This window comes from Epargyreus clarus, unplaced genomic scaffold (genome assembly GCF_041222505.1).
Source record: "Epargyreus clarus isolate Ecla_fem2 unplaced genomic scaffold, WU_Ecla_fem_2.2 ptg000003l, whole genome shotgun sequence".
In the NCBI taxonomy this organism is placed as follows: Eukaryota; Metazoa; Arthropoda; class Insecta; order Lepidoptera; family Hesperiidae; genus Epargyreus; species Epargyreus clarus.
Window position 1 is genome coordinate 17,436,742 of NW_027332211.1, and position 25,578 is coordinate 17,462,319.

The following is a 25,578-nucleotide window of genomic DNA, read 5'->3' on the forward strand; positions in this document are numbered from 1 at the left end:
AGTACAGTTTAACAGTTTGATCGAAAAAATCCGGTTTGTTGTATGGAGACCCCCTTTAATATTCAACTTTGTTTTATTTTTAGTATTTGTTGTTATAGCTGCCACCGTTATGCCTCCTCTGTCAAAATTTCATGTGTCTATCTATTACGGTTTAAGCGGTAGAGCCCTGTGACAGACGGACAGACAGCGAAGTCTTAGTAATAGGGTTCCGTTTTTACCCTTTGGGTACGGAACCCTAAAAAATTAGATGATATATATATGAAAGTAATTGTGAACATGGTGACAACCTTGAAAATGTTTTGTATAGAACTTGGTTTACTTATTTATTCATGTTTTTGGAGTAATATTAACTATTGTATACTATCATTGTCTTTATTATCTAAGCTCAAAGATCTTTTATTTGTCCACAGGGCCTCCGCGTGACGACTATAATCGGATCGCTCGGCACTTGCGCTGGGTCATGGTTGAAGGTGTTCTCCGTGCCGCAAGACATGTTCTGGCTGGGCTTCACTGGCCAGACCGTGGTGGCCGTGTCGCAAGTGTTCATACTGAACGTGCCGCCGAGACTCGCCGCCGTGTGGTTTGGGGCTGATCAGGTGTCTTCGGCGTGCAGTATTGGCGTTTTTGGTAATCAAGTAAGTACAAATATGTAATGTTTGTATCCTTATAAGGCGTATGACGTCACCATAACGGTCCAATACATAAGAGGTTCCAGTAATAATCACCATCATTGATGTCCTAAGTGATGAATATTGATTTCTATTCTGGGCCCAGACTCAGAATAAAAATGTTAGTGTAATCGTTGAATGCGTCCATTATACTCTCAATACAGAATATTTTACAGTAAGGCTATGAGTTGCCTAAGTACCTATACAAATAAAATTAAACAAAAAAGTAACAACGGTTTGCACTTCAATCTATTATAACTGAATGTTTTTGTTAACTTTTTATTAGAACCACTGAGCTGAATAAATTTAATTATTAGAATATTTTGTAGCCATATTAAGTAATAAATCGCTAAATGATTAGTTTTATTTTTATCTACTAATATTGTTTCACTCTTTGTATGAGCATTACTTTCTACCGCAGTACTTACCCTCGAAACTCAAGTACTACTTCAGTGCTCTTCAGCTAAAGGATATTGTGGGATAAGAGTCGTCTGAGTATTATTATCGTGGCTAAGAGTTCGCAAATGCCTACGTAATTGGACTCTATGTAGAGTATTACTGACTTTACGAAATATTTAGAATAAATCCAATATGGATTTCGATCCAAGACTTTTGCACATAAACTTAACATTATAACGATAAATGGCTCTACATTTGGTGTACTGACATACACGCTATATATAAGAAGAAAAATATTAAAACTTATTTGTAATGTACTATAATTTATAAATCTAACCACCTACACTAGAAGTTTTAAAACAAACAATATTCTGCTAACGCTTTATTACATTGAGCAAGCAATGCGAAATAAGAAAATGCTGGTAGGAATATTTTCCTATTGAATACAGCACCCGGCGGACTGCGATAAGGGATTGCAAGGAATTATGGCACTAAACGATATTGGAATAAAGCTGGGGCCCTGGGAACACGTCGTTCTCAGCTCCCAATTTTCTACTTCATATCACACCCTATTATGGAACAACAATTATATTTAAGTACCACTTAAGGGACGATTTATTTGTTAATAACAATTGTGCTGATGCAGGCTTTACCCCTTGTATACATGAAATATGTCGGAAATACGTGTAAATAATATTAAGGTCTTTTTAAGTTAAACCGACGTCAACCTGCCTAAGTCAACGTAGTTGGCCAATATGGTACCCGTTTATATTCCTAATCATACAGGTCAAATATATACTTGAATAATGTGTTTACATGTCTGTTGCTGAGTTACTCGTATGTGTTCTTGTCATAATGAAGGTGATGTACACCTTCGTTATGATGATTATGGTACTGCACTCATTTATTCTATCACAGTTCATACATTTCTATCTTTATTTATTTCTTTCACGTCTCTCACTGGAAGTTGTCTGTGACGGCACAAAACTATAGCGTACCTTTCTTTGCAAAAGCTGCGTTTTCATTGTATGCCTGCTGTCTTAACCATTTTATGTAAAGTTTCCATCGACTTCAAATAGCAGAAATCAAAAATTTTCTTTCACACGTATAACATTTTTTCAAACGTTAATTAAACCCATCAAACTAAATTTTGGTTTTCTTTGAACTACGAAGCCCAACGTTTAGAGGATCTTAGTGTTTAATTAGTTTTTTCTCAGAGAAAGTTTTAATTGCGAATCTTTCATCCTGCTTCTGATGGGTAATTTACTTTATCATTTAAAATATACTATACATAAAGTGAGGTTAAAAATGTTTCCCACAGATTTGTTATTGAAGGCAAAATTATTTTTAAATATAATGAGGGAGAAAACAATAAAAAAGGATTATGCAGATCATAACGATACTATATACTTGTATACATACTATACACGGGACAGTTATAGATACGTACTTAACGCCCCTTCCTTGAGCATCCCTTCCAACCTAAATTATCTAACCCACTTTTCGACTTCACCACGATTAATATTGCGCCTTACCCTATTTCCTTTTTCATTCTAAGCCCAGCATAATGAATAATATTCGTTGTAGTCATTAATAATATGACGCGGGATGTTTTCCGGTATACATAATTCGTGGAATCTTGAACACATATATGTTACATTCCCTTGTTCTCATACCCTATGCCATAAAAAATCCATTATGAAAATATTATGTGTCGAGAAAAATGTTACGTGTTATGCACTGACCACCTTAGAAGATAATTGATTCATGTTAACAAAATTGATCAATTGGACTGTTATTTCAGAAAAATACGCTAAGAAAATATTCAAACTTCAGCCCATAAATATAACGAATGTAAAACGGAAAAGCAGATATGATAATCATATTTTAGGTGGACAAGTTTTCATTTCTTATTCAGTTTACTATTTAGAAGCCCCTTCTTCAAGCACATGTACTTAATATTTGTAAGGAAATCCTGTAAATATCATATCTACTCATACACATTAAAACTAAAAAAAAACTTGTGACAAATTAACGCGTAAACGGTTCAATCGAAGTAAAGCAGGAACTGAATCGTTCTAAAGATTTCAGAGTTAGGTACAATCTGGACAACATCAATCCTGCTGGTATATTACTCAATTCATTTGGCACTTGTTTGCAACGAAGCCGGTGGTGTGATTGTATGATTAAGGCACTCGGAAACATTTATTCAATTGGATTCGAGGACTGAGGGGACTGCAACAGGAGTTAACTGTGATTCCAATGGTTCATTTGTCTATTTGGATCTATCTGTATGTAGTATGATGGTAGCTGTGACTTATATTAGGACTGATTATTAAAAAGTTATGAATTTTGTACTTGGATAGGTAAGTTGGATTTTTTTATAGAATCACAAGACAATAACTTAATTGAAAATGATTAGTATGTTTAGTAAAATAGCCTACTTTAGAGTCTTCTTAGAAATAATTTTGAATGAGGACGGAGAGTAGAAAGAAAAGCAAAGATTTCTTCTATTTTATCAAACTTAATCATAGATAAATAATCGCTAACAGTCATGATATTTTCGATGTGAATAAAAATAAACACATTAGAACCTAAATGTATTGCGTCATAATGTATTCATTTTGGCAAACAGATGACTTATTATATTTAATGTGCTAATAATTCCATAAATTATGTGTGAAGTTCCAGTGTATCACATATATCATAGCTAAAATGAACGCCTTAACAATATACGTCATTATTTGCAAAATAGGCACTGAGTCTTTACATTATTTAGAAAATTTAGACGTCAAATCAGGTAACCATTCGTGCAAATCATAAAGTAAAATATATATCTCATAACCGTAAAGGAAATATCTGTACAGATTTTAGAATAATGATATTACAAAACCGTCATGTTATGAAAACACTGTTTTAAATATAATTATATTTAGTATGATGCGATTTTCCACATACAACAATAGCTATGAATACCTATTTCCATAAGTGTAAAAAATTTAAAAATACTGTCTTGAAGGTTAACCAATTTAGTTATAACTTTTTTTGGTTATAAGACAATTGTTCTACATTGGCTTTTATGAAATACATACATATAGAGGCTAAATTTATTTTAATTTAAATATTTAAAGAATACTCGTTTTTTAATCGATTTAGGTACCTACCTACTTAAAAGAAAAAAGTGGAGCAAAGGATAAGGATAATATCGTATGAAAAATAAAAGTGTAAATAATAAACGCTACAATGTTCCAGTTAAATTAGTTACTATGTATAATAAGAGAGGAATTTCAATTTTGTGCGGTGAATTGGGTAACAAACGGGTCCATAAATAACACGTAACGACCTCTGACCTGTAGCCATCAGCGAGCTGAATACAAAATTAATGAATGTTTATTGGGAATTTGCAAATATTAGAATCCTGAAGGTTCTCAGAGCCATATTTAATACTTTACTGTGTTTTTTTAAGTGGTAAAACCCTTTGTGATTTGACGACAATAATACCGAAGTTACTTTTGCTTTAAGCTCTGCTCTTGTTTTGGTTTAAACCGTGTGATGAGGCAGAGACTCTTGCATGTGAAATTCCAACATGGACCTTTTTTTGTTAACAAGGGGGGAAACCTTCAAAAGTTACCCGTTGTCGTGAGAGCGACACAGGGTTATATGGGATTCTTACCGCACTAAAACCCGGTGGCCGTCCTCGGCATTGCCAAGAAGACTCCGGGATCTCCAACGGAACGCAACTGGAGTCCTCTGCCCGCGTTGCATTGCGTTGCGTATGCGACCACACACCGCCTTCCTTCTCGTCGTTGCTTGCCGGACGGCTCGATCTCCCAATCTTGCCGCCCGCAACCCCGGAAGCCCCCTTTTAGTCGCCTCTTACGACAGGCAGGGGATACCGTAGCCCTTTTCTAGTCCCGGGACTACAGGGACATGTGTATAGTTAACCTAACCGGTAGATATAATGTTAGTTTTCTACTTCAATTATAAATAATGAGATATAAAGGAGATCTGCCCACTTCCAGATGTTGTACGAAAACACTTTATTTTGACAACAGGTGTTTATATTTATGGGCTTTCCCACAAATCATCATCTTTATTCAGTATCCTATTTCCCTTACCAATTAAGAAAGTTTTGATCTGTTTTGAACGGTATCCATTGCCACAGTCTGCTAACCTTGAAAGGTATAAAAATCCTTTGTTACGAAATCACATTTAACATTTACAACATTTAATTTAGTTTCACAAGGATAACCTTTACAAAGACCAAAGCAAGTCTGCGCTGAACGGCACCGCGTATTTAAACATTAATCCTTAATGGATTAGAATTGCCACTTCGTTGAGCAAAATACTTAGTTTGATTTTATAAAAGTTCTATCGGTCTGATGAATTGAAAACTGGTTTTAAGTATTCACAGATTTGCAGAATTAGGATCAATGTGATTTTTTTTAACGTTATTTATTTTGTATAAATTTGTACCTATCTACTTATGGTAACGATGAGTTAATGACGAGCCGCGTAAAGAATGTATTTACCATTGCATATCCCACATACCTACTCATATGTCCACAGCGTATGATTCCACTATAATTCTTAATTCTCTTCCAGCTCGGAGTAGCTCTTGGGTTCCTCCTCCCCCCCATGCTGGTCCGCGCGCAGGGCACGGTGGAGGAGATCGCCAATGACTTCAAGATCATGTTCTACTTGGTAGCTGGCTTCACCAGCGTGCTCTTCGTCTTGATCGTTCTTTGTAAGTGTCTACTTTCGGGAAGATAATGTATCAGATTACTTTATATTTTGTGAAGCAAGTAGAAGTAAGGAAGTCATCATAATTCTCAAATTATCCCTGTATTAATGTGCTACTCATAAATAAAAAATATAAGAACTACTCTACAAATAACTGTGATGAATGAGGTATTTCAGAATAAATCACCACACAAATAAACTACACAAATATTTATATTCCTTTAGCTGTAAAAAATCGTAACAAACAGTAAAAAAATGTCTGTTTATTTCTAGTCTTCAAGGCTGCACCAGCAACGCCACCTTCAGCTGCGGCAGACTTCGGCAATAATCTCGACTCGAACTTCCTGCAGTCAATCAAGAAGCTTCTGACCAACCGTAACTACATACTGCTGCTCATCTCCTATGGCCTCAATGTTGGGGTCTTCTATGCAATCTCCACGCTCCTCAATCAAGTTATCTTGACATATTATCCGGTAAGACTTAATAAAAGTCCCATCTAATCGAAACTAAATGTAATTCTATACTGGTCTGCATATTTTTACGTAATGCACAGGCTTAATACCTATCTATTTAGTATTTTACACTAATACGTATTTCTCATGACGTTATATGCATCAGGCTCTAGTTTTATCTTTATGAATACTCATGCAAACAAATACATATCTATATACATTATTAGATACAAGCCATTACAAAATTACAAGTGCAAATATTCTTAAGATTAAATACCTACAATAGCTTTTTAATTTTTAATTTTTCTAATTATGTTTATCAAGTTTATAAGTTTATAAACATTAGGTCACGCAACAGCTAAATTAAAATGAAGATATATTCTGGGTAACAATACTGTTGCAGGGCGCTAACGCAGACGCCGGTCGCATCGGTCTGGTGATCGTCGTCGCGGGCATGGCGGGCTCGGTGGTGTGCGGCCTGGTGCTGGACAAGACCCACCGCTTCAAGGAGACCACGCTCGCCGTGTATACCGCCTCTGTCGTCGGCATGGTCATCTTCACTTTCACGCTCGACTGCGGCGTTATCGCTGTCGTCTACTTGAGCAGCATTATCCTTGGGTGAGTTGTTTACTTATAATTTTACTTCTAAATTTAGTTTTGTTAATCACAAGTTATTTTGAACCTTGAAGTAAATGTGTGAACTAAACACAACCACACTTTTCTTGACTTCTAGCTTCTTCATGACTGGCTACTTACCCGTTGGATTCGAATTTGCTTCCGAAGTGACATATCCGGAACCAGAAGGAACAACGTCGGGCATTCTCAATGCTGTTGTCCAGGTATTACCTAAAGCTTGTAATATTTCAAAAAGTATTATAAATGTGTATCTATTGTTGCTCTTTTTAGATACAAGCAAATATGATAAGGTTACTTCCTTATTTTAGCCGGGCTAAAATTATTATTTGTAATATTAATCTTTTGCTTACCTTCGATCGTTAGCAATTTAATATACTTAATCACTTCGAACTTCTATTCTCAGATTGGCGCATACTGTTTCTATTTTTTTACGCGGAACCCGTAATTCTCATTTCCTGAATATTCATTTGCATAAAAAGAAACCTTTGCATGTGTTTTGTCATTGATTTCGAAATTGATTTAACCATTTTCAAGATTGATCCGAATAAGCAGATAAAAGCAAACCACCTTTTATAACAAACATAATACGATCTTATTTTGTAGCAGTAATTTTATTTTATTTATTTATGTGTAAAACTCATATACCTCATTATTAACTTCCAGATTTTCGGCATAGTCCTAACTCTGATGTACGAGTGGATGCTGGGCGAGGTGGGGGACCGCTGGTCGAACCTCACGCTGTGCGCCCTCCTCGCGCTCGGCGCCGTCATCACCGCCGCCATACGTTCCGACCTACGACGCCAGGCCGCGCAAGCTAAAGGCTAGATCTTTACTGTGATAGAATTCAGAGTATAACCCAGTTTACAAATCAAGATCTGGTAGTAAACGCATTATTATCTTGTAGAAGTAGCACAGAGTTGTGTTTTAAGGTGGCAGACATGACACAACAGTTTTGAATAGTCTGCGCGTGACAAGTACTCGTAGAATCATCTAGAGAAGTCAGATAGATAAAAAATATAATATCATGATGCGCACCTACAATAAAAATACCCATCTTTTTCAATAAGTAAATATCTTTGCGTCAATTCAAATAAATCACGCAAAAACCGAAACAGATACATAACTGTTACACACGAAAAATATAATCAATATACGTACAACTATTTATTAAAGTCTTTGAAATTTAATCCTTATTATATAATCTGTTTCGAAACTTTCAAAATTGTTTAAAAAACAAAAAGTTTAATACGAATGGTTATGAATTCTCTCAAGTCTAGACCTATAGTATAGGAATATTTACCTACAGTGTGCAGATTGATGTTGAACGTAGAAATAATTTCTGTAACTATTTCCGTAGGAATTATCGAGATTAATGTTGAGAATTTAGACAAATTCATATTGGCTATATATAGAAGAAACGTTAAGGATATGCATGCATTTTAATCGTTAACAATTGGATAATTATTATGTAATCGCGCCTGTTGGGCAGAGGGTAGGCAGAAATTATGTGTCAACGTATATAGTTGTAATGTTCTTATCTAGCTTTCTTCATGTGCTATAATATATTGTGAAGTTGAAGAAATAAATAAGTATTTGAGAATTTCTTGTTGTAACGTAGGTAGGATATTGCATGGATGGCATGAAAAGTTCGATAAATGTAATCGCGACAATAATAAAATGTGACTCGAAAAGTGTTTTATCGAATCTACGAGAATCTGCAAAGATATTTTGGTAATAAATTATTCTATATCGTAGTGTACCCATCGTGGATGTTTATAACTTTTTACATTTGTCTAAATAGTTTACAAAAATCTATTATTCGTAGCAGATGTGAATGCGGCTCGCACACTAACGACGAACCACGATGAACACTCTTAAAATCATGTAGTAGTGGGTAGACTCTTAGAGTTTTTTAAATATTTATGGTATACCTAATTAAGTTTAAAAATCGTGTCGTGTTCGAAATATGATTATTACAAGATGAATGTTGTTAGTAACGTTAGTAGTAAGTATATGAAATATTCGCCCTCTGATTCACAATGTAAAAATATTTAAAGCTGAAGTTCTCGAAAACTATATTAATAAGGTGTACACACAGTTTAATTTATTCTTTTTTGTTTCTGATATTGTCAAAGTACACATTTTTATGTGTGGCAACTGTTTAATATTTTAACACTCCTTATTATAATTATTGTATTGTAGGGGCTCAAACAAACAATTTTAGTCCCAAATCAAAATTGTACCTACCTATTTTCAACTGCCCTAAAATAAAATGTTTTTTTTTTATGTAATAACTTCATGTATCACAATTTTATAATAGATAAATGTTACATATTTTTATTACATTTATTTTTTATACGTTATTTAATAATACATGTACCTACAGTAAAGGGGCGAATAGTTAGACGATGTATCTAGATAGATTATTATGCCTAATGGTGGTAGGGTAACCTTATGGTGTATATCAGTCAACTCTTGGCTAAACTTCAGTATAGATGAGAAATGAGGCGGTCTAAAAAATAATGGATAATGTTTATTTGTCGTGCATCATTGTTGAGAGGGTTGATATAGTGGGAATATCTAATGTTGATATGGGTACGTAGTGGAACCTATTGCTGCTGTGAATAGATTAGGAATCCATTATCTTTATTATGCTCAGGTGATTTTTCATAAACACAACTTATTTTAGTTAAATACGTTAATTATATCGTTAAAAATAAAATATACAGTGATATTTTACGCTATTACTTTGCAACTAAAGACATAATACTATATGTTTTGCGGTAGGCTTAATTGCTGCGTAACAAAATCTATTAAATTATAAATATGAACGAACACATTAAGAAATAAATTGAAGCTGCTAATATTTTGTTATGTAATATTTTTGGTAAGTATTAATTTATTTATATCTAACCGAATAACTAAATTAGGAAATTATTAACGTGAAAATGGATATAAGTGACGATAGTGGGCTGTGATAGATGGAAACGTTTGTTATTGTTTTGTAAACTAATTCTACTGCTCCTTTGAAGTTATACACGATTTACTTATACCTAAATAGTATTTCAAAATTACATTTTGATTCTACATATTCACTTGGGAATACAGAAGTGTTCCTGCTTAGTCAAGTTGAATGTCTCGGACGGATTCTAGATCCCAAAAAAATATTTTTTCTACATAAGAAACTAATTTATTACCAAGTAAATTGTTCATGCTACTGTTATTTTTAAAGTGTGAAAATAATGATTGACCCCAGTATTAAATTGTTAGTGACTGTGATTAGAATTAAGTTATAATATGTGTATATTTTCTTATGGATATCGCATTTATTGTATCTTGTACGGAAGTTGATGTAGCTATTTTTAAGTTGGAAAGCTTCCTAAAAGCTTTAAAATACCTACTTGAACAATGTAACGCACATCGCTTGTTATTTATCATGTGTAGATATTGTGTGCAACGTAATTAAAACGAGGTAACGTAATTTACGTATAATTTTTTACTTTGTATGTTAAGTATTACATTTTTTTTATAATTGACGAACTATGAATGCATTATTTTCTTCTGATATACAAATAAACTTGATATCAACGTACAAGTAGACTATTCACGCAATATCATAGCAGTTTTCATGCAATATTTAATCCCATAATATCATCCAAACTGCAATTTTAACGTTAGTTTGCAATATAAAAGCAATATGTTTATGTAATGAGATATTTTATGTAATAATTGTAATACAAAAATGTTGTTTCAGCAAATATTCAAGTTACATTTAATTACAGATAAAAACCATGACGGCGTTTCTTTGTATAATGGTTCTATTGAACTTTAGCGACCTAATGTTTACGTTGTGGTGCAAAAACACTGCATTTCCGACTTTTTGTTATCTCGTCAACTACTTGAACATTTACGAAAAAAGTTATTCAAATCTTTAATCATTTACCGTTCATTCCATTCGACTATTAGTTGTGTCTTCTCTTAGGTTTCTGCATTACCCCATCCGATATTACGATCTGATTCAGAACCGTGTATTTGAACTTTTAGTTGATAAAATTTAATATTCCGTGTACGTATAAATATATATTAAACGTTTGTTTTTTACACAATGTGTAAAAGTATCAAAATAATACAATACTTACATAGGGTTTTTTTCGGAGCGACCCGTTAAGGGTTGTAGGTTGCAGGTTTCAATCACGAAATGTGTGTAGGTAGGTACATTACATTTTCCATAGGAACTGACATACCTACATATTATACTTACAACAATATACGTTTAGTCTCTATTTCTTACATAATACATAGTTAACAGTGATATCCCTTAATAAATTAAGATATACATAATAATTATTAATATTTTTCAATATCAAAGGTTTGGAATCGAAAACCGGACAATTTGAATGAATTTGAATGTTCATGTAACGTAGGATAGTCCTAAATAGATCTACTTGTTCATAATGCTAGCTAGGTAGGTCAGTAGAGTTCACGACCATCGTAAATCTATAAACGCGACAATAAAAGTTTTTGAAAATTTTTATCTTAAGAAAACGAATGCAGGATTTAAGAGCCTAAATGAAATGGTTTGACTTGTTTTGTTCTATATTTGGGTACCTATCCATTTTATGATCATTAAATTGAAATATTTACTTCGGATTGGAAATATGCATGATACATTCCTATATACATAAGTGTTTAAGTAGGTAATTTGTTATGTTAATTGCAATAAATTTACTATATGTATTAAATATCATAGCTTCATTGATTCGAGGCTATTCAAGGCTGTTATAAAATATTTTAAATGTGTTATTTTTTATTTCATTTTGTTTTCTATTTTAAGCTACACCCATTCTAAGCGCCAACGCATTGTAATAGTAGTATTAGTGGATAAGTGAGCATCTGTGTTAAAATGTTTATTGTTTTAATAAAATAAAATTTGTTATATAACAATTGCAGTTTAATTCATCGTGAAAAAAATATGGCCATCTAAAAATTATTTCATTTTACGAACTATTTTTATACTTAGGGAACGTACCCATACTACGTGACCCAATTAAGGGGGGGAGGGTGGTCTTTAAAATGTTGTAGGCGTATATAATAATGTCGATCGCCTGTATAAAGCTTCACAAAAATTTGCTCGTCGCGCCGGCACAGTTCCCGTTTTTTTTTTTTGCTTGTCGCGCCATACCTAGTCCCAAATTTACGTAGTACAACCATCTCTAATACTACGTAACAATTTAGGGGGGGGGTCTAGCATATACTACGGGTGGTCACAGAAGAAGGGGCGAAAAATATTAAAAAATAGGTAACGTAGTATGGGTACGTTCCCTTATGTGTAGGTGTACTATCAAAAGCTAATAATATTCAATCAATCACTTACGTTAAATGATTTACTGTTTTGCACCTTACAATAGAAGGTTTCAGTGTCCTCATTTTAGATTTCCGAAAGTCCATAAATTCAGAATTTATTACCGCCATTCACCTTTTCCCGCCAGAACATTTTCTTTTTTTATTCCGAGTATGACCAGTTATGTAAATTGCCAGGACGATCTTTTTAAAATATTCAAATAAAAATTTAATAAATTAATTAATAAATGTTCACAATGTTTTTTAAGGTTTAAATTATAAAAATAATGAAATACTTCATACTATTACAACTTTGTTATTGCGTTTCTGACTATATTTTTCCCGCTTGAATTTTCTTTTCAATATTATGCACATCTTTGCGTCCGTTTCCTGTCTAGCATAGATTATAAAATACACCATAGCGAAAATAATATTAATATACACATAAAATAACATATCAAAATTGTTAGTTTTTTGAGGTTATATATTTATAGGTTGATTAAACCTAAAAAATACAGTATATACACATAATCACAATCAAGCAAAATATCTAGAACGTTCCCGTGAGTTTGTTTTGTGAGACGGTCACACTGACATGGCAGAAATGACAGATCATAGAAGAGATAGTTGCATAGAGTATTATAATATACATGTTAGATAGTTGCTATGGCGGCATATTCGTAATAATTTCATAATGGTTTTGCAAACATCTATCTTAAACTAAACATTTTTACAAAATAAGACTGGTCATATCCGTAAGGTAATGCATTTATAGTTAGACGCTATTGTGATATACAATGTGTGAGCAAAATGTAGGGAATTAAAAATATTTGCTTACTATTTGCATCTTTCACAAAGTCTGTATTCATTCGTACAAATTTTCATAATTAAGGATGAATGATAATGACAAAGAATACGGACGTGATTTATGTAAAAGTCATTCTGCTAGAATGGAAAAAGGTAAGAATATAATTAATTTAATTTAATAAACATGAAGTTGTATTTAGGATTGTAGTAGATTGTAATGCAATTCCGTGCAATTCGGCAATAATTGCTAAATAATATTTATAGATTAAACAATTGTTATTAAAATCGTAAATCCTTAATTTGATTATAAGTAAATATGTGCTACCTCTATAACAATATTTTGATTGTAAAATTATCACAATATACTTACCTAAATCCTTATTACGAATCATTTCATTTCTTTTCTCCATCTTTACATCCAGAATTTTGTCGAGTATGTCCTTCTAAGCTGAATAAGAAAGAACTAGAAGATGTATACTTCTCATTATTGGAGAGCAACTTGGACCTCAAGAAAACAATCAATACTCAGTGTGACAAGATCAAGGTATTATCGACTAAAATCCAAAGACTAACAACCGTGCAGAAGACATACTTGGGGACGGAATCAAAACAGTGTTGTGGCGGCAAGGTTTTAATAAATGAACAAAGAGAGAGGTAAGGAGAATTTAATTGGTTAATTGTATCAGGCGTTACTTTGCGGAAATCCATGCTATTAAGTTAAGATTAAAGTGACGCCTGATACAATTAACTATCTAACATCAGCGATACATATTTGTAGCGGATTGTTGCGAAGTAGTTTTAATCTTAACTTAATAGAATTTAATTGTTTTAAATATAAATTGGCACTTAAATTTTGTTTTTCATGGTATAGATAGCTTTGCTGCTATAATGGCCCAATAAAACTAAACTGGTTTGGCTAATATAAACAGTTCTATCATAACAAATTGATGACCTGGTACTGATGACCCCTGGGTTCTTATTGAAACACCTTGTCTAAATTAAGCTTTACTTTTAATGTAATTTTATCAAATCTTTGTTTGTATACAAAATATAATTTGATTTCCTTTAATGGACTTATAATAATGATAGTGAATAGCATTGTGCTATTGTATTGTTATAATATTCCAGTATATCCGAACTACAGAGGTCCAACCAATGCCTGTCAGAAAGAGTGCGTCAGCTGAACATGAGGTTGTGTTCAGCGAAGCAGTTCATGAAGCGAAGCCCCTTCCAGTCCACATCCCGTTGTAACCGATGTAGTAACAAGTTAGTATTGTTACTTTAAGATTGATATCAGTATTGTTGAGTGGAAGGTACCCTTTAGGCAAATTTGCTACTTCTGAGGACTCCATCTAAGCTATTATGTGATAGTTTCTTAAATAGTAATTATTTAATTGAAATTATTAATTTAAGTATTGTACTAATTATAGGTAAGTTATTGTTCTCATGTAAGTGACAAACAAATGTCTTCTATGAGAAATAAAGATCTTTGAACCTAATTGAAATGCAGCAAATTTTTCATTATGGTATCATGTATGGTATTGATTACCAGTTTATAAATATATTTGTTGATTTTAAATACAAATTGTTACAGTTCTTTGTATTCAAGTACTGTTAGAACAAATCAATGTACCTATGTATTCAAAACCATTTGCTTTTCAGAAATGCTTCTATGAGTGCACTGATCACAAAGAGAAGTGAGTCTAACCTGAGAACTGCATTAGAATCCAATCAGTACCTAGATAAGTAAGTAATGTGTTTATTGAGGTAAATATGGTTGGCAATCTCTAATGCTTATTAGAGAGCATCATATGCTTAAACAAACAAGGTAAAAGCTACACAGTACACCCTTGAAGTTAAATTACTATTCAGTTCATCTTATTGACTTCAATCAAATTTATTAATACAAATAAAATAGATTAAGATTGATTTACGTTACTTGGTTTTAACAAGAACAGTAAAAAAAAGAATTAAGGCCTGTTAATAGCTATATTGAACCAAAATCTTTTTTGGATTTCAGAGATATTGTGTCATCCAGAACAGCTGACAATGATATCATTTCACATGAAAAGTAAGAATGAATATTGTTAAACTTCTTATTTAATTATTATTTTAATATTTTGATTACATATAAGTACAATATTGGAATGGAGAAGGTTATACTTACCTACTAGTAATGATAGAAATAATTTTGTATTCTAAAGAATATATTTGAAAGTCCAAAAGAATTATTTTGAAACCGTTGCTTAAAATATCTTAACCTTTGTTATAAATGTAAAATGAATAGGACATTCGTGTTTTTTACATGTTAGATCTGTTTTTTCCAGAGGCGTGCAGTACGATTTTTGTGTGGAAAACAAATGTCGAACTCGTCTTGAGGAGTTAAAAGAAAAAAATGACAATTTACAGGAGGTAAGGTAACACATCAAGTTTATAAGATGTAAAAACTAAGATGCAGTTTAAGTTAAACTTAATGGCCCTCTGAGCATGGAGCTAGCTGCTTAAACTCTGTTCTACATTCTATTCAGTAGCGCCTCAGGTATATTGTGATTACAGGTATAAATTAGGAACAATCTTGTAATTATTTTTATTATTATTTATAAGCATTGGTCATGATTGTAATCAGTCTAAAATATCTAAAAAATGAATTTAGAATTTTTGGTATGTGCCTGGATGTCCATGATGTAGAATATCCTCTGAGGCTATAAATATAGATTATTAGCTTTATTATTATTATTACGAGTATTTTTATTCATTACTTCCAGCGCTGCTGCGATAGATAGTTTTAAATTACCTCGTACGAAAAAGTACATGTAAAGAAACTTCTAGAATATTAATGAACTTAAATCCTTAATGCCCGGCCAAACAGAACGCGTATTTTAGCGCCGCGCTAAGCGTCAGCGCTAGAACCAACAAAATCCTAATGCAGCGCTATAGCGCCGAGTTGTGTTGTACGGGGTTACTAGTGAGCGGTCACACAGAGCGCGTAGGCGTACGTTTCGTACGGCGTGCTTGTCGCCGGGCGTTGTTTTTTTTTACAAATTTGCATACAAGCGTCATTGTATGGGGAAAATGACGCGCGCGCGTACGAGAAGGCGCGTACGCGTACGCGCTCTGTGTGACCGCTTACTAGCAACTCAGTACAATACAACTCAGCAGCGTCAGGATTTACTACTAGCGCTACCGCCCTAGCGCGGCGCTAGAATACGCGCTCTGTGTGGCCAGGCCTTTATTTTTTTTTAATATCATTACAGGAATTATCGAGAATCAACGAAGAGCACGCTACACGTATATCTGAGTACGAGCAGCAGTTGTCGGAGCTGCGCGCAGAGAACTTGCGCGTGCGCAGCCGGCGAGCGCAAGCTGAGGACCGCTTGAAGGAGCTCAAGGAGGAAGCCACCGAGCTCACCAGGAGGTTGGGAATGGCTGAGATACATGGTGGTGAGAGATACTATGATGTTATAACTTATTATGTATACAAGAAAACACACTGATATGTTTGAAAAAAATAGTAACCACGATAACTTTAATACTAGAAATAGAAATAAATTAGCAATTCCTAAACATAGATTATGTAAGGTGCTAGATCTTTCATAGGTAACTGTATTCGCTACTACAATAAAATGCCTGACCACATTTTCAATCTCACAGAAAAAAAGTTCAAACATGTCGTTAAACAAACGCTATGTAAAAAAGCGTACTATACACTAAGGCACTAAGCGATTATTTGATTGACAAAACGGTGTGGTCTGAAGTAGTTCCAGCTCCACATGTACCATTAGGTTATGTTTAACATTGTAAAAACCATTTTTTTAAAAGATGTGTGTTATGGATTTTCTTTCGCCGCTTCTTCTCCATAACGAAACAACTTGTTAAGTGGTGGTAGTTGTATTGACATTCAAAAAGTGCTCTGTAAAGAACCTATTTTGAATAAAAAATTTGATTTGATTTGATAGGGGTTGAAGTAAACTCTGAAGGTGGTAGAATCCTTTGTGGTGTCGACTACAGCTTACAGCTACAGTACTTTTCCGAGGCGCTTAGTCCTTAGGAGTAGCGGCGCATTTGTGGCTGACCTCAGGTAGAAATATCGAATCCTATCTGGGGTTGATTACAGATGTTCATGAGCGGCAGAGGCCACTTACCATCAGGTGGACTGCATGCTCGTCTGCTATTCATATATTATTAAATAAAAAAAGATACCATTCACCACAGACCATTAAACAATTTTAAAGGTTGATTATAAATATCCAGGGATGGCAATGACGACTTATTATCAGACGAAGAATTCGCTTCTTTAACCGACTTCAAAAAGGAGGTGGTTATCAATTCGAGCGGTATCTTTATTTTTTTTTAATTCATTTTTTAGTAAGATGTTCGTAGTATAGTTTGACCAGGGAGTTCTTGCTTTGGTAGAAGGGTTTGGATGCCGGCTGACTTTTATGTAGGCCAGTCCGCATTATATATGGAGTTGATTCATGGTTACATATTGCATGTCCATGGATTATAAAAAAAGTTTCTAAAAATCGCGAGATAGACTATAGATCAACATCCTAAGTTATGTCAATTCCTATTGTACATGCATTTCAGATGAACTATCAGTGGAATTGTCTATCGAGAAGCGCAAGGTATCGGAGCTGGAGATGCGCGTGAAGGCGGCCGATATGTCGTCTCGAATTGCTAGCGCTATTGAAGCTCATCTTAATAATATTAAGGTACGAGGGTACGTTTTTAAGTTCGCGGAATGAGGGACAAGGAGCGAAAATAAAATGTCAAAATTATTTTTCTTTTTCTACATATTCTCCTGCAAGACGAATGCATTTTTCAGATCTTTGTATTAACTTATTTAAACCCTCATAAAAAAATGTTTTGTCCTTGTCGGAAAAATACGAGGAAATTGCGTCCTTTACTTCTTCGTCTGTAGAAAATTTCTTTCCACGAAGCTCTTTTTTCATTTTTGGAAAGAGATAATAATCGCTGGGAGCCAGGTCTGGACTATAGGGTGGGTGATTTAAAATATCAAAGCCCACCTTATGCAGGGCAGCCAATGCAATACGGCTCTTGTGTACGGGCGCATTGTCGTGCAACAGCAGGACACCTCTGGATAATTTTCCTCGTCTTTTTTCTTTGATGGCTTCTTTTAACCGCTCCAAGATTGTTGCGTAATATTCTCCGGTTATAGAGACACCTTTATCTTTGTAATCTATTAACAAAATTCCTTCTGCATCCCAAAAGACTGTCGCCATGAGTTTGCCGGCCGATTGTGACACCTTAAACTTTTTAGGAGGTGCTGTACCCTTTTTATGCCACTGCATGGAGTCTTGTTTAGACTCAGGTTCATAATGGTGAACCCAAGTTTCATCTCCAGTAACAATTCGATTCAGTACAATATCCTTATCTTCTCCACAGAGGTTCAAAAACGCACGGGAACATTCAACGCGCTGTTGTTTCTGAGGCGGCGTGAGCATTCTCGGCACACACCGCGCGCTGACCTTAGTCATGCCAAGATGGTCATGCAGAATTTTAAAAATGGTTGTATCCGATACTCCAACCATTTCTGCAAGCTGTTTCTTCTTTAGCCGAGCATCTTCCAGTACTAATTTTTCGACTTCCGCTATCGTTTCCGGAATGGTCACCTCAACAGACCGTCCTGGTCGTGGGTCGTCTTCAAGTGAATCCCTGCCTTGCTTAAAAAGGTTGTTCCACTTGTAAACCATCGTTTTTCCAGGGCAAGAGTCCCCGTAAACCGATGACATCTCTTCCATTATGATTTGCACAGACTTTCCTTGCTTGGTAAGGAACTTTATAACGGCGCGATGCTCGATTTTCTCCATACTTCCAATTTTCTTCCGGATTGAGTTGTTTAATTGTCGATAGTTTTAAAACTAATGATGCAATTGTGATAAAACTTTATATTTATACTATTTATGAGTCACTTAACACGTACCGCCCTTAACGAGCCCGCTATCCCCCCTCCAACCCTGCCATTCCGCGGACTTAAAAACGCACCCTCGTATGTGTTTTTCTATATTATAGATGCAGTTAGATTACCTTTAGAGCCGACTAAAAGGGGGCTTCCGGGATATCCAGGAGATTCCGGAAGCCCCCTTTTAGTCGGTAGTCCTCAACGCAGCACCGAGGATGATGGGTTTTAGTACCTTTTGAAGGTTTCCCCCTCATAAACAAAAAAAAATAGGTTACCTTACATGTGATTATAAAAATTTTAAAATACTTTTAAAATAGGCCAAAACTGTACACGAATCCATTTTGTTCCACTTAACTATTTGTTTTTTTTTAACAGACTATTACGTTTCACAGTTGCGTGAACAATCAACAAACATACAATATAACAGTCGCATCGAAACGCCAACAGTGGATGAATCTCCGAGGGTAAGCAAAGTTACATTACATGATGATGTTAAGTGTTATTACATGTGTATTTCATATTTTTTCTCCGATAATATAAGATTTTCATATAATTACTACCCACTCTGTTCATTTCCACGTCTAGAGAGGTTCAAATGTTGAAAAATAACGGCGTCTTTATTTTGCGTAGAAATGAAATGATGAACTTTAATATGAATTTAGTGCTATCGTTTATTATTTGTAGTTAGTCGTACCGAGTCCCAGAAACATACCGAAGGCAGCAGCCCGTACGAAGATCCCACATCTAGTCGAAGAAGTGTTCAAGAATTCTGATGATTCTGGATACACAGAGATTAATAAAAGCCACGAAATTGAAGAACATAAGGTAAGCTTGCAACTGCCATTGGTTTACTGGTGGCTTATGCATTTTGTAATCTACAAACGAATCTTACATTAATATAATTTCAAATTTGGACTGTTTTAGGCAGCGACATACATAAATCAAGTTCTAATGGAAAAAATAGCAGATCTTCAGAACCAAATCAATAATTTAAAAGTTTTCAAGGTAAGGCGATTACTATTTTTTTGTTTTACCTTTCGACTTATAACTTTGCATATATTAAGAAAAAAAATATTATTTTTAGGGATATGCTGACTCTGAAAGTAATTTACAAGCTTTGGAGGCAAGTCTAAATACAAATACAGAAACAAATCAAAGTAATGATATAATAATTAACGGAAAACAGTCGTAAGTGTTATGTTCTCTACTCAAATTAAGTTATTATCAGTTGGCATCGTAAGGGTAAACTTATCACTATTTTATTTATTCATTTCAGGATTCCATTTACATTTGAAGAACATATTATATCAGAGAGCTCAGATTCAGTCGTTACCGAAAAGAAGTTAAATACGACAACTATTGTTGGAAATAAAGATGGACAGAAAGAAAATGAGAGAAAAGTACAAAAAATGAATTCCCAAGCAGAAGACAAGGTAAATGGTCTAACAAAAAATATACCTGTAAATACAACACTACCTAAAGAACTTCAAGAGAATAAATTGGATAAAAACCAAATTGAAAACAATATTAATAGTAAACAAAGGGAAAGCTTTAAACAATTTAGAAAACGAAGCAAGGAAAAGAGGTCATTGGAAAAGAAGTTAACTGACACTAGAAAACTTAGCTTGGAAAGTTCTAGAGATCATTCTGTAGAAAGGAAACTGACCAAAACAGGTTCACTTGATGAGAAACGAGTTTCCGATGTAGATAGTAATGAAGAGATAAAGGGAACACATAAAATAATTAAATCAAAAGAAAATACTTCAAAACTTGATAGTTTAGGTGAAAGTAATAATTCAAAAAATGTTATTAAAAATATACAAGAACTTAAAAAATCTGAGGAACGTATACCAGATGCCTCTAAAATAAATAAAGTACATAAGTCAGATGATATTACGAAAGGCCCGTCAAGAATAAATGCACAAAATGTTGATAAAACAACACATTCAAATGATGGTACTAACAAAACTACTGCAAATGAAAGTGAAAATAATAAAAGCAGTGATTCCAGCAAAGGGACTTACTCTATACACAGAGACGATATTGTTAAAACAGGCACTGATATTAACTTTAATAGTAATGGCAATAAACAAGATAAAATATTGAAAGATAGAGTCACTCACAAAGAAGCAAGTTCTAATATTCTTATAGCTGATGTTAAGCGAAATTTATTGAATAGTGCTGTATCGAAGGATAAGTTAATGCCAGAAAGGCGTAGGTCTTCTAGTCCGAGTCAGTCTAGGACGTACCTTATTCCTCTTAAAGAAAAAGATAAACCTCTTGTATCTCCAGACAGTACTGAGTACGAGATGTCATCGTTTTCAGACTTGCCTTTAGAAAAAGATGGTATGTATTTAATTACACTATTTATTTTCATTGAAAAGAGTTACAGTCTTATATTTTGTTATACCAAGGTTTTATTATTATTTGTAACTGTGATTAAAATATTATGAGTAAATTGACATAATCAGTGGCGCACTAAGGTCGAAAGTGGAATGGTAAAGTGTAAAAAATTGATTTTATTTCATAAAATAACAAATTTGTCATAGACATTCTTGCCGAAAAATACGTATGATTACGGTAACCATTTTTGTCACTGACTTATACACATTTCACAGATTGTTTGATTTTGACGAACTGTTTTTAGCAACTGTGTTTGGGGGCTTGGGGCGGACCGCCCATTCCCCGACACTACCTCCTCCCTCTAGTCCGCTAGAGGACATAATACTTGTCTGTCATTCCAACATAATTCTCAGCGGTAGCAACGCATTTGTGGCCAAACTGAGGTAGGTTTGTATAACCTTATTTGGGGTTGATTATCCATGGGCGCACGGAATCATCAGGAGAAATATAAAATAAATCTTTTTTTTTTTATATTGAATAGCAACAACCTTACATTCCAGAGAGCAGTGATCGTAAGTACCGCTCCCCCGGCGAGGCGCGGCCGACGACGGCGAGCGAGTCCCGCGCCGACACCACAGACTACGGCTCGCTCAGTGAAGGCGAACTGCCCTGCACACGGGAGTGTGAGTCTAATATGCTCGCTTCTACAAACTACTAACTTTGACTTTAGGTTTGAGCTCATAAATGTTCCAACTGAATGGCATAATGGCGCACGATTTATCCACCCACACTTCTAACATCTGGGGGTTACTACCATCTCTTAAAACAATATTATTTTAATCATACATTGAAATTTCGTACCATGGCCTCGTTAAAGTAAGATTGTTTTTATAATTAAAATAAGCAATTGTGTAAATAGCAGTTTGTAATGTCGGTCAAAATTTTTGTTTTTGTGGGAAATTTAACTTTTTAAGTAAAATGTGACAATCTCAGTTGGTTTTATTCAACGGATAAGCGAAAATGCTTGCTGTTATTATAAACCTAAAAATATTTCTTGAACGCACTGATCTTGAGCGTGATAAGCCTATTAGGTATTAAGGAAGTATTCAGCCTCTTTATAGTATGTGCTGTCATTCAGGCGCGAGGACTATGAAAATGGTTGTTGAGATTTTTTATGTGAGACAAATGAAATTAAGCATAGTGGAAGAATGGGGAAAGTATAATTGTGAATACTGTTTTTAAAGGTAGATTCTTTATTTTTCAGCTACCATCTTGTCCGCTGGAGAAACTCGAGTGCCTAACAGAACGGGAAAGTCACACTCGTAAGTAATTACATATTTAACAAAATAACTGATACATATTATTTCATATCCATGAATCGATAAGAATGAATAACTGTTATTGTAACATAGTGCCCCAGCATAACCGTTTCCGTTACAAAAATCGTTACACTACAACTTTTTTGGTCTCATGGCGCTATTAAAGAAGTTTCATTTAAGTACTTTCTTTTTATAATATAAGAGTAACTAATTAAGCTGGAATGCTTCGGTTAAGAATGTCTTCCTTACCACACCCTTTAAACCAGAACACAGCAAGCAACTTTTAACACTGCTGTTATTAGGAAGAAACAGGTGACGCAATGGCGTCGCCGGAGTCGAGCCACAGCGAGTACTATCGCCACCTTCATTCCCTTTACTTATATATTTATTTATATGATAATATATGGTAATGGTCACTAACATACTATTCACTTTTTCATCTTATTGAAGTAGGAACGAGCGTGTAGTCCATCTGATCAATAGTGCCATCAATGAATAATCAACCGCAAGTAAAGTTAAATACCTTCCAATTACCTTCCAGGCTGCCTCTGTCGACGTCCCAGCAGATGGCCGAGGCTCTGTCTGCGGTGCAGCAGGAGCTGGCTCGCTGCACCACCTTGCTGAAGGTCCGGCCGCGGAGATCACTTGACGGAGTGCCAGCTAAGTGACCGTACACGTTCACATTGTAGATAGACTATTGATTGGATTAGATAGACTATTGAAATTGTCATTAGTCTTCTATTAAGTTATTTAAAGAAACTGCTGCCTACGAACCTCTTGTCAGATTGGGAGGGATGGGGTCAACCATACTGGCCAAGTGTGTTTATTTTTTATATTTTACGCCACGATTTCTTTTATCGTAATGGCTGATAATAAAGTGTTAATACATTTCCAATAATTATGGTTTTATAGATGGTTGTACAACGATTGCCATTTTTTCGTTATGGGCCCCTTTACGATTTTAAGCCGTTGTCCAAGAATTTCCACTTTTTGAAAAAGGCCACTCTTCACATATGTGATAATCCGTAAAAGTACTTTAGTAAAAGTTCTCTTTAGTTTAAGAGCCAACCCAATGCAGTTGACATGTATTTATATGACTGTGAAAATCGATATCTTCGTAACTTCCATATTAAAACCGTCAAAATAATGAATATGAAAAAGATTTTACTTTTAATCAATTGAGTATGTAACAATAAACATTATTGACTATTTTTATTATGTTTTCACTAAAATAATAATACTTATATTATACAGATTGGTAAAAGTTCCTAAGTACACGTGTTTAGTTGTGATTATGATATACGATTTATTAATTTAAGTGGTGCAATGTTATTTTAAGGTGAAAAGTTTAATTTATACATTTAAATACAAGTGGTGCAATAAACTTTACCAAAATATATTTGCAGGCTTTTATTTTAATCTATTTTTCTATTAGGCTAATAAAAAAAATACCTATTTTTTTAAAGTATCGTAAACACACTTAAATAAAAATTAAAATGCGCAGTCAACACGACAGTTACACAATTTAAACGGATATGTAAAAGCCGGGACTTCAAAGAGTTTTCTAGGAAGTTTGCCGGCCTCTTCAATTTCCTTAAATTTCTCTATTGATATAAAAATTTATTTTTAAGACAAGATGAGAGGACTGTAAATAATACATAATTTGTTTTCATTAGGATTGTGAAATTTGAAAGTAAATTGTGGGTCTTTAAATTATAGTGTTGCCACAGATTCAAACGGCGTTTAAGACGATAAAATTGAAAAACGATCGCAAACTTCACAGGAGTGCTGGTCAGCTATTGCCCGGTTAACTGCAAGTTCCTATCGTAAATTACCAGAAACGCATTAGTGCAAGCGATTGGCTCGGATATATCGCCGATCGAAATACGCTCGTTCCGCGCCAGTCGTACAGCTGTGGCGGCGAGCGGCGCACGCTCCCAATCGCGACCGAACCTCGAACGCCGACCGGAACCGTTTCGTAATACATCACAGTTTCGCAAGCCCCTCCCACGTGTGCACCCCGACCCGCCCCGACACCCCACGCGACCCCACGCGCCCTTGTTTACATGCCGCGAGTGAACACAGCACCAGCTGCGCAAAACAACAAACATGTTAATTCTCGAGCCGAAACTAAATAATACATCGTAAAACCCAATTATTATTTACTACGTGTAAATTAAAACTAAACTCTAAATTCCACAGAAGCTTGTAAATATTAAACTGATCATGAAAGTGCAGAACTCTATAACAACAAACATGCTAAAGATTATCTGGGTAACTTTTGTAAATAGCGGCATTTCTCGTGGCGATTTAACAGTAACCGCTGAATTCAATGATTCACATCTTGACATTTGCACAGGCAGCTTAGATAAAAATGCTTCTACTGTTGCATTCTTGTACAGTTGTGCCATTACAATCGATCAAATAGAGACAGCTATTAGGATTATCAACACCTTCTGATTCGCTAAGGCCACGACGTTGATTGCAATATTTTTGTTTTGCATACCGTTCATGTTATGCGATGTTATGCTCCGAGGTATTTGGGCGCAGACCTTCATCGCCACATATGGTGATAGCGTAGACCCTGGAGACAAGTCTAGCTTCATTATCTAAGATTAATCGGTCAATCAATCTGCCGGCTGCATAGGCGCTAAGCGTCCTTGCCCCAGTGCCGTGCCAAAGACGTGGACACATTTAGCCCGGCCTACCCGGCCTGTTACTTCGCAAACTTTCTTTTGTCTTCTTTCAATCCATTACGGACCTTACCGACAAGTGATAAGGGCGTTAGGGAAAGCGTCGTCAATATTGTGATGTACAAGTCCGCCAAACTTTCGTCTTAGAGAAATAGAATTGTGAACCTTAAGTCTCAGGGATAGAGCCAATAGTGGCCACATCTCACTAGTAAATACAATGGAACGCGGACCTCGATGATTCGCCTTCGTGCACTG

General features: G+C 34.7%; 2 protein-coding genes across 5 annotated transcripts in view; both read left to right on the forward strand.

Moving 5' to 3' along the window:
• The window catches only part of HisT (Histamine transporter), a 58,428-nt gene extending 48,766 nt beyond the window's left edge, over positions 1-9,662 (forward strand). For all 4 annotated transcript variants that reach the window (XM_073091443.1, XM_073091456.1, XM_073091448.1 and 1 more), the window contains 6 exons: positions 411-635; positions 5,673-5,814; positions 6,084-6,283; positions 6,666-6,880; positions 6,996-7,101; positions 7,562-9,662. In XM_073091443.1, coding sequence (XP_072947544.1) covers positions 411-635; positions 5,673-5,814; positions 6,084-6,283; positions 6,666-6,880; positions 6,996-7,101; positions 7,562-7,723 — 1,050 coding nt within the window. In that variant the 3' untranslated portion in view covers positions 7,724-9,662. The remainder of the gene's footprint in view (positions 1-410; positions 636-5,672; positions 5,815-6,083; positions 6,284-6,665; positions 6,881-6,995; positions 7,102-7,561) is intronic.
• Positions 9,663-12,902: 3,240 nt separating this feature from the next.
• LOC140748506 (uncharacterized) lies at positions 12,903-24,029 on the forward strand. Its single transcript, XM_073081323.1, has 17 exons — positions 12,903-12,998; positions 13,131-13,198; positions 13,468-13,699; positions 14,174-14,311; positions 14,708-14,791; positions 15,066-15,116; positions 15,373-15,457; positions 16,300-16,486; positions 17,633-17,757; positions 19,361-19,432; positions 19,653-19,793; positions 19,893-19,973; positions 20,053-20,156; positions 20,245-21,314; positions 21,872-21,994; positions 22,576-22,633; positions 23,172-24,029. Exons 2-17 carry the CDS (start codon positions 13,132-13,134, stop codon positions 23,296-23,298), a joined length of 2,745 nt encoding a protein of 914 aa, XP_072937424.1. The 5' UTR covers positions 12,903-12,998; position 13,131; the 3' UTR covers positions 23,299-24,029.
• The last annotated feature ends 1,549 nt before the right edge of the window (positions 24,030-25,578 follow it).